The sequence below is a fragment of the Sciurus carolinensis genome, chromosome 2 (assembly GCF_902686445.1).
Source record: "Sciurus carolinensis chromosome 2, mSciCar1.2, whole genome shotgun sequence".
NCBI lineage: Eukaryota > Metazoa > Chordata > Mammalia > Rodentia > Sciuridae > Sciurus > Sciurus carolinensis.
The window spans coordinates 45,954,252-45,963,777 of NC_062214.1; the positions used below are offsets into that span (position 1 = coordinate 45,954,252).

Genomic DNA, 9,526 nt, shown 5'->3' on the forward strand with positions numbered 1-9,526 from the left:
TAACCAGACTAAAAACCCCTAAAATTAATTGCTCATTAGTCCTTAGCTGACTCAGCAAACTCTTTCCTTGTGAAAAGTCAATGACTTTAGTGAAAAGTCATTTCACTAAAATGACTTTTAGTGTAATATGTCTAAAGATGATGTGGACACCTTACACAAAGTGACTTGAATTACTGCTTGAGATGGTGGGAAAATGAGAACATGTTTACCCAAACACTTTACTGTAATTCATTTGTATATATTTTGAGGAATTTCTTAGGTGTAGTAATTGAGGCTTATTTGGTTAGTTTTCAGTGACATCCTTTGTGCTACAGTCTCCAACTTTGCCACAAGCTTGTGTTAAAGCTGGATTCAAAGCACTTGTTTATGGGGACTTTCCATGTGCTGTACCTTAAGACACACTTAGCTTTTTTATGATGTGTTTTTCCACAGAGGCGTAAAATTGATTTCTTTGCTAGGGTATTAATCCAGAAAATAAATTCTCTCTTTGTTTATTTTCAGGGATATCCCAGAGAAGGAAGGAAATACCCTTTGCCACCACCCTCAGGAAGATACAGCTGGAATTAAGCTTTTGTAAAGCTTTCCCAAATCCTTTCATCATTCTACAGTTTTATGCTATTTGTGGAAAGGAGATTTCTTTCTCAAGTAGTAGTTTTTAATAAAACTACAGTACTTTGTGTATTTCTTTTAACTGTGTATATTTCTATAGATCTGATCTCACTGTTTTATGTTGCTTTCCAAAGATGTGTTGTTGCATAATACAGTGGGTCTGAATTTATTATTGCTTGTAAAACACATTTGACGGAATTAGGAGTACTGTTTTTCATTATGATTAAAAATCAAACCAGCTGTGGATTTCAAAACACAGTGTATTCTTATTCTAGATCATCTAAGATCCATGCTGATTTTTAATGCACAAGAATTAGGTATGAACTCTTGAGCTGGAACCCTCAGCAAACTAGAGTATATATTGTTCAGTATTTCTTTGGAAACATTTCATTAACGTACTTGTCTTACAGAAATTTCTGGACTTTAGTAAAAAAAATAAAATAAAGTTAAACTTTAAAAACTCTGGTCTTGTGTTTTATAGGATTTCAACTTTTGAGAATCTTGACTAAGCATGTTTTTTCTAAATCAACTTTTGCAAAAAACAGTTTATTTCTACAATTAGATGTTAGAAACAAGTCAGTGAAGAAGTAGATATTAAGGGGATATGGTCAACATAATCCAAGAAAAGTTTTTATATTATTAGTATGTCCATTTCTGATAGTCTTTGTAAAAGTAAATTATTTACATTTTTATAAGTTTCACCTAGACTCGTGTTCCAGTTTTAAGTACTTGTTTTGAATCTTTAAGAAAAGTTGAAAATTTTAATTCATAGCTAAATAGTCTGTACTCCTTAGCATTTTTTTTATTTCACAGATTTTCTTTTTCTTTTTTTTCTTTTTCTTTTTTTTTTTTTTTGGGGGGGGGTGCTGGGGATGGAACTCAGGGCCTTGTGCTTACAAGGTATTTCACAGATTTTGATTTGTATAATTTATTTTCCTCACAGTGTATTTCCTTAAATATATGTTTGGAGCTCACCCACAGCATTTTTCCATGCATTTTCATTTGATTAGCAAAACAAACGTAGACATGACTCATGTAGACTCTGGTTACTTTATCTCAATTTTTTCTATCCTAGCCAAAGATTATATGATTTCTTTTTAACCTTCTGACTTAGGACGTTTTTGCTTTAATACTCAACCAAAAGCACATTTGTTAATCTTAAGTTTATGTGGAAAAAAAATTCACCTTAACCTTGAGTAGGAAGGTATTTTGAAACTATTGAGTTCATTGCTAGTGATGGGTGAATGAAGTAGGATCCTTTTATTGTTGAGTGCATTAAGAATTGCCAACATAAACATTATGTGTTACCTTCTACATTAAAGTGATAATGCAGCCTATTAAATATCTGCCACATACTCAAAATGTATAGCCATCTAAATGAAGTGTTGCATATTGCAAAGGTGCCACCTAAATGTCTTATCTTGAAGTATGTGTAGCTTAATAGGTACACCAATCCCACATTTTTACCCTTTATATATTCCCCTAAGTTTGTTTTATTTTAAGCCTTTATGAGGCTTTCTTAATTCAGCTGACTGAATGTCAGCTGACTGACTGAATGTTTAAGCAAAAGGCTTGATGGGCCAGTGATGATAGTAAGGTTCCCTCTGCAGAACAAGTGGGTGTGCCCCAAGGGCAACCGCCTGCGAGTGGAACCCTCCATTGTTTCACCCTGGCTTCCTTCTCTCCCTTATTCTTAACTCATCTCATTCCGTCTTGACCCCACGTTGGACTTGTCCAGTTATCTCAAGTAAAATGCTTTTTGTAGTTTTTAAAGTGGAATATTTACAGCTATAAATGCCGCCTCAAATTTTTAATGTCAAAGGATCAACTTTAAGTAGTTAATTATATTCCATTATATTTTAAAATAGGGCACTTTTTTTTCAGGGTCCCACATTAACAATTTTTAAATCTTAGAACCTGCAAACACCCTATTGTAGCGCTAAGGTCCCCTAATGAACAGCTGTCTTCCCTTTAAAGATCAAATGGGGTAATACATGTTAAAGTGCAAAGCCATCTACAAACTGATATTAGATTGCCAGTTAGCGTTACAAAGGCAAATTGGGTGTAATGACCCATAAGCTAATTTTCGCACGGTGACCAGAACAAGCCGAGGTGGGTGTGGGGTTCCCGCCCTAGTGTTTTTCGCTAGGCGCCTTGGATGGAAGTCGGGTGCGCCTGGGCTGAGCTGAAGAGTCCGACGACGCTGCGACTTCGCAGTCAGAGATGGGGTGGTCCTCAGAGTCCTTGTTCTACTGAGTAGCTGGCCCAATTCTCCTCCCGCCTGGGTCGGCAAGCGCCGAGGCACCGCTGCACGTGGGGCGCCTGTGTCCGCATTCCCTGCCCGGCCCGAGTGTCTCAGTAACCCGGCCGCTCGCCCCGCCGCACCAAAGTGCTGGCAGCGTGGAACAGGATGAGCGCGGGAAAACGCAGACCTCTGACCCTCGGGGTGGCATTGTAGCATCATTCTTTCGCTCCCGGGATGCGGCGCCGCGACTCCTCAAGCTGCCCAGTTTCCTTAACTCACCTCCCTGTATAAATGCAGGGCTGAACCTAAAAGAGAATATCAGAAATGACCCTCCCCCTCCGCGAGGCTACCATTTTAAGTTCAAGTCTAAGTGTAGCCAAACTTAGCTATGCTTAGAAATCTAAAATATAGACATCCTTAAAGTAAATTTACCATTTCCAGACTGCAGAGTGGCTGTCTAGCTCCGTCCCAAACGTTAAGACACCTCTTGCCCACCCCAAAAGGATCAGGGAACTGAGATCCCGCCATTCTTTATGGTGATCGTCCGCTCTATTTTCAACCTGGAAAAAAGGTTAGCCAGCGAATGAAATAACAAAGGGTCAGTTGTAAATGTATGTTGCCGGTGTATGTTGCCTCCACGCACAGTTTAAATCGAACACTGGCTTGTTTCACTATACCTTACTTATAGAATGAAGATCAAGAGAGAATATGATTTAATCTGTGTGGGTGAACTGAGATGTTCACTGCTGCAAATTAGTTTTTACAACTTAAAATTAGGCAAAGATAGTAGTTAAAATTTTATTAGACATCACCTAAACAATTATTTAAATGAGAGGTTACATAGAATTTTTTTTTAAAGGCATTCAACTTCAGGTAAAATGTTCTAAAGCAAAAAGAAAACAAAAAGTCTCTCCTAGAAACTTCCATTCTCTCTAAACTTAAAAATTATATAAATGACCTTGAAATCATAGAGCAATCTCAATACTTATTGGAGAACAAATTCCTAATGGAATGTAGGTGCAGTTCCCAGTCTGGGCATCTTCTTTGAAATATTCCCAGATGCTAATTCTCACTAGCAGTAAAAGGTACTTATGTTTTATAGAATATATCCTGGTTCCTTGTTTCGCTGGACTTGGGATGGAAAGTGAACAGCATTTCAAAAGAACTGCACTCAATTAATATACAGGGTTTTATCCACATACCTTAATGGTATTAAATAGCTGGGGAATATCATCCATGCTCTAAACTGCATTTGAAATTTATGTTGCCACCACATAATGCATTTTCTACTATTCACAAATTCATATCTAAAATTTTGGTTGGTACATCTTTATATAATTATGGTTCACAAATTTATTTTACAAGTCCTCCTAAGTCATCACTATTCCATGTAGTTAAAGCAAGTCTATGGAAGGTGTTTGCATTTAGTGAACAGGACTGAGTCTCTGATTTGCTTTAAACTGAAAGTAAACAGTCACTAGCAGAATGGAGTTTGAATACATCTGTGTTGATAGAAGTCTGATTGACTACTTGTTCTGACCTTTAGGTTGTGGTTCTAAGCAAAGCTTTAAATAGAAGACAACTGGGTTACACTCTCACCCTTCCATATACAAAACATCCTTCTTATGTCCTTCAAAATTGCATACACTCTCATACACAACACTTCAATTTACATCCCAATGCAGATTACAGAAAAGTACCTGCAATCCCTGCCGTTCCTCTCTGCAACTTTGATTCTGGGTTTTGGTTTCTCTGCCTCTGTTGGGAAAAGATATGTTAGACCCCCAAAACTGAAGGAAAATGTCAGATCTCTAGAGTTAGCATTTCTGAAACTAAGGTTTGCTGTGGCCTCTGCTAAACTTTGAGGGGGCTTTGTTCCACTCAGACCCTGTGCCAGTTCTCTCTTGGTTGTGGAGACACTTATCCTCCTCTTCAGTTAATGAGTTTCACCTAGTCTGGCCGTTTGTGTTTTTATAAAAGATCTGCAGAGCACTAACTGCAAAAGAAAAAAAGCTTTTGCTTTGCATTAATCAAAAGGTGGAATTCTATAGCAAAAACATTTTTTTTTTTTAATGTTTCAAGAAGCAAACCTTTTTCTAATTTCAGAATGTGCACACGAAAACTCAGTAAATTTCTGGGTACAGAATGTTAAGACTTCTGCAGCAATTACTTCTGGTTTGGGTCTTTTACTATTTAAAGGAATGCTGAAAAGAAAAAGATATGGCTACACTAAATACACTTTCAGAACATATTGAATAAAAATGCTTTCTTTTAATAATGACTTTTTTTTTTTTTTTTTTTTTTTAGAAAATAGAGTTTACTTCATCAGTCCAAGGGGTTCTTTGTTCTAGAAATAAATTACCAAAGAGAAAACTGTCCAGGAAAATTCCTTTTTCCTTAAAGATTTTACCAGGTGCCCTTAGGTAATAAGGAATTATTGCTTTTTGTAGGTACTGGGCTATATGTGTGTATACACACGCATACACACACACACACACACACACACACATACTGCAAACCATGTGGACTTCAAGAACATTTTCTAGAAACAATATGGGATCAAATTTGATATAAAGAAGGATTTTGAACTTTGACACATCAGTAATAATTTTGCTGGCTTGGTTAACATTTACTTTTGTAGTTAAACCATTAATATGTTAAAAAACAGCAGGGAGATTTTTCTGTAGGTTTATTATACCATGTCAACACTAATTTGTTGAAATTATTTTTTCTCATGTAGAAAGTTTTCAAAATTAAATGTAATATTCCAAAATGTATTCACAGTTCTTTGAAAAAGGGATGATCTCTTTGCTTCTTCCTATGCCCCTCTGTGACAGAAACTGGGGTTATTAAAAAACAAAAAAAGCATTTAATATGTAAAATGCAGCTTAGAGAAAGTGCAAGTTTAACTTCTATAACACCTGCTTATGGATTCACTTTGCACATTCAGAAAAATGTTCAAATGATGAAATAGATGTTTCAGGTCCAAATTGTAAAAACCTTAAAATGTAGAAGAGTTTTGGGATCGCTGGTTACTATTTGTTTGGTCCATTTGTAAGTCACATTTTATCCATGTTTAACTTTCATTAATATATCAATTCACATTATTCAGCTGTTCGAGTATTTTTACAATACCAGTTATTTAAATCATGAATAAACTGAGTTGTGTTGTCACATCATTCCAACTAGTGTCTTAAAAACAAACAACAACAAAAAACCCTATACACTTAATGAAAAAGAAATGACCACTTGACTTTCAGAAAAAAGTACTTAAGGTTCTTTTAAGTTATATTTAAATATCCATTTGAAACATAGGAAATATAAATCAGCATATTAAAGAGTAAATACATTATTATACAATAAAACACCAACAAAATCGGTGCAACTCCTATTAAATTCTAAATATGATGGATAATTAAATATTTTTATTTTTTCTTTGTATCTTGATGACAATTCAGTAATTCACCTTAATCTTTCTTCTTGACATACTTTGAAGTAGACTGATGTTAATTTTAGCAAATTTATTTTTGTTCTAGTACTTTATCAAGATTTTCAAATTCAGACCAAAAAAAAAAAAAAAAAAAAAAAAAAAAAAAAAGAACTGAAAAGAGTAAATACCATGTCTATGGAAGATAGGGTGTATTTATTTTATCAATTGATTTGGAGAAACCAGACGCCATATAAAAAGTAGTTTATAATCTTTCTTATGGTGAGCTGCATCTGGAGAAGGGGGGGCAAGAATTCTCTTCTAGGATAATATACAAACACTGGGGTGCTAGATAATGATCAGAACATTTTGAAATCAGCAATAAATTTAAAAAGCTATATAGATTCATATACTCAGTACTTTGTTTTTTTCCCCATTGCTCTATTTTCCCTAAATGGCAATAATTCCTTTTAAATAATGTTGCTATGTGTACGATCCACCTTGAGCTACAATTCAATTTACTTTCAAACATGAATGCAATTGCACTTGGGGGGGGGCTTTGAAAATTTGTCTCCCAAGATAAACAAACTTCGTTTGGAAATGGACTCATTGTTAAAGTTGGATTGACTTTTAGAGCTACAAACACCAACAAAGTTTCCAACTTTTAAAACTCTTGAGAGCTTCGGTTAAGAACATGGTGAAAGAGGATTCAGCCAGCTTTTCATATAATTTAGGAACTTCTGGAAGGAGGAAATCACCACCTCTAAGTGTGGTGTTACGTTACTCGGTCCTGGGGCTGTCGCTGTCTCCCACCCTCAGCAAAGATGTTCAGAGCTGCCCCTCTCCGTGACCCGTTAGTTTTTGATCGCTGTGCACACCAGAATCAGCTTCCGCACCTTTCCCCCTTCGGTTCTTGTAGACCACTGCCGCAGGCAAGACCCCTTCCTGGGGTGCCCGCACGGTCACCACGTCCTGCCATAGAGCAGGTTGGCGCCCAGCACGCCTCCGCCGTAGTCCCCGGCGGCCGCGTCCAGGGCTGCCAGGCCACCCCCGGGGCCATGCAGCGCGGGCGGGCTGGGCGATAGCTCCTCGAGCTCTGGCGCCGGCGTCTGGGCCTGCGGCTGCGAACCAGCCTGGCCAGGCGTCGGCGTGCCAGCGCCGTTCTGGCACGGCTTGCCGTCCTTGACCAGCACAGGCACTGCCACTCGACGCGGCGACGGCGGCGGCGGCGGCGGCGGGCCCAGGCCGCCCTCCTGCTGTAGCTGCTGCGCTGCCTTGTCCTTGGCCTGCCTCTTCATCTTGTAGCGGTGGTTCTGGAACCAGATCTTGACCTGTGTGGGGGTCAGGTGGATCATGCTGGCCAGGTGCTCGCGCTCGGGCGCCGACAGGTATTTTTGCTGCTTGAAGCGCCGCTCCAGCTCATAGACCTGCGCTTGCGAGAAGAGCACGCGACGCTTCCTTCGCGGCGCCGCCGCCGCCGCGTGCAGAGGCGCCAAGGTCTTGGCTGCGTCTGCGATGCCAGTCAGCGACCCCATGCTGGCCACGTTCACGCCCGCCGACGGTCCCATGAACCTGGAGACTGGGGAGGGGGCCCAAGGAGAGGACCGATGAGCTCCAGGCCCTCGGAAACCTCTCCCGCCGCCGCTCGCACTTACTTCACACCGCAGCAGCCGCGACGGCGCGGGGCCTCAGAACCGGTCCCAAGACCCCTGCGCGCCGCGGCCCCGGCCCCAGCACCCCTCGCGCGTCCCAGGACCCCCCGCGCACGCCGACCCGGAACTCAGGGACGACAACCCCGTGCGCCGCGGCCCCGAGCTTCAGTACCCCAGAGCCCTGGGCAGTGGCGGGAAAAACCCGCGCCGCCCGCCTGCCCTCAGTCCCGCGCTCCTGGCCCCGCTCACTTGACGAATAACGCGGGTCCGGGTTGGCGCCGTACCATCCGGTGGCCGCGGCGGCCGCACCGCCCCGCATGCCGTCCGTATAGGAGGGCAGCTCGCCCATGTTGCCCAGGCCACCGTTGCAGTAGCCGCCCATGGCGCTGTGCGGGAACTGCGAGACCCCCGGCGGCATGTGGTAGGTGGCGGCCGCGGCGGCGGCCGCCGCTGCTGCTGCCGCCGCGGCCGCCGCGTTGTGGCCTGCCATGGCGTGAGGCGGCTGCATGCCCGCCACGGCCGCCGCCTGCGAGGAGGGGCCGGGCGGCGGCGCGCGGTAGGCGGCGGCCGCGGCCCCCAGGGGCGCCCCCAGGCCGGGCGGCGCGCCGTCCATGGCACCGCCGAACTTCTTGTAGTTCTCCTCGATGGGGCTCAGGATGTCGGACACGGAGAAGGGCGTCGTGTGCTTGGGGCTCAACGACATGGCTCGGCGGACGGCCAGGTAGGGGGGCCCGGGGGCGGGCGCGGGCGGGACGCGGCGGCCGCTCGTCGCCGCCGCCACCTCGGCCGCGGCGGCAGCGCCTGTGAAGAGTAGTCGGCGGCGCAGCGAGCCCCCGGAGCTGCAGGATCTGGGGTTTATTTTAGTCCGGCGCCAGGTTTACGACAGACTCGGGGGGCGGAGCAACATCCCAAACGAGCAAACAATGGTCATTGACATCTTTTTCTCTCGTTCCCCACTCCCCATAACGGAGGCAAAAAAGGTAAGGGGACAGTTGGGTGTTTCTTGAAAAGATCACCCCCCTTTGCTTTCTCCATCCTTGGCGCCTCTGTCCGCGCCAGTTACCCCAGCACCAGAAATAGAAGCGGGTGTTGAGGCTAGACGTGAAGGACTCCACACTTGTCCTCATCCAGACCCAAGTTTTCCTAAAGTGACTTAACTGCAAAGTCCAGTATAACTGGGGAGGGGGCAATGTTCTGCTAAGTTTGGGAGGGGGCGGTTTTCAGGGCTTGCCTCTTCCTTTCTAGCGACCAGCCCCTTAGTTGCTCCATCATCTAAAGTGTTAAAAAAAAAAAAAAAAAGAAGGCTCTTGGGTCCCACCACGAGAGCGCATAAAGAGAAGAGATACAATGACCATCCTCTGCCATTGTAGGGCTCCCTAATTTATGCATCTTTAGATCCTTAAGCATCATTTTGTGGGCAACCGAACAGACACTTTCCAAATTAGCTCAAAGTATCCAAGTCCAAAGAAGAGTGAAAACACAGACACTGACAAATACAAAGATGCTAACTTGTAAGTATTGTGTTTTTACTCTGTGTGGATGGAGGTTGAACAAGGGATAGAGGGCACCTTTTTTTTTTTTTTTTTTTTTTTT

The 9,526-nt window shown here is 42.8% G+C and overlaps 2 protein-coding genes across 3 annotated transcripts in view; one reads left to right on the forward strand and one right to left on the reverse strand.

Moving 5' to 3' along the window:
* Xrn2 (5'-3' exoribonuclease 2) overlaps nucleotides 1-1,067 on the forward strand; it is a 77,511-nt gene extending 76,444 nt beyond the window's left edge. For both annotated transcript variants that reach the window (XM_047539965.1, XM_047539966.1), the window contains exon 30: nucleotides 502-1,067. In XM_047539965.1, coding sequence (XP_047395921.1) covers nucleotides 502-567 — 66 coding nt within the window. In that variant the 3' untranslated portion in view covers nucleotides 568-1,067. The remainder of the gene's footprint in view (nucleotides 1-501) is intronic.
* A 6,176-nt stretch (nucleotides 1,068-7,243) lies between these two features.
* On the reverse strand, nucleotides 7,244-8,648 carry Nkx2-4 (NK2 homeobox 4). Its single transcript, XM_047533847.1, has 2 exons — nucleotides 8,183-8,648; nucleotides 7,244-7,860 (listed from the first exon to the last, which is right to left on the reverse strand). Exons 1-2 carry the CDS (start codon nucleotides 8,634-8,636, stop codon nucleotides 7,244-7,246), a joined length of 1,071 nt encoding a protein of 356 aa, XP_047389803.1. The 5' UTR covers nucleotides 8,637-8,648.
* Between the last annotated feature and the right edge of the window lie 878 nt (nucleotides 8,649-9,526).

Excerpts from the sequence above, each read along its gene's own strand:
- Nkx2-4 (XM_047533847.1), bottom strand. The coding sequence starts at position 8,636 with ATGTCGTTGAGCCCCAAGCACACGACGCCCTTCTCCGTGTCCGACATC. Across the intron at positions 7,861-8,182 it reads GGACCCGCGTTATTCGTCAA|TCTCCAGGTTCATGGGACCG; the intron begins GTGAGCGGGGCC and ends CCCCCTCCCCAG.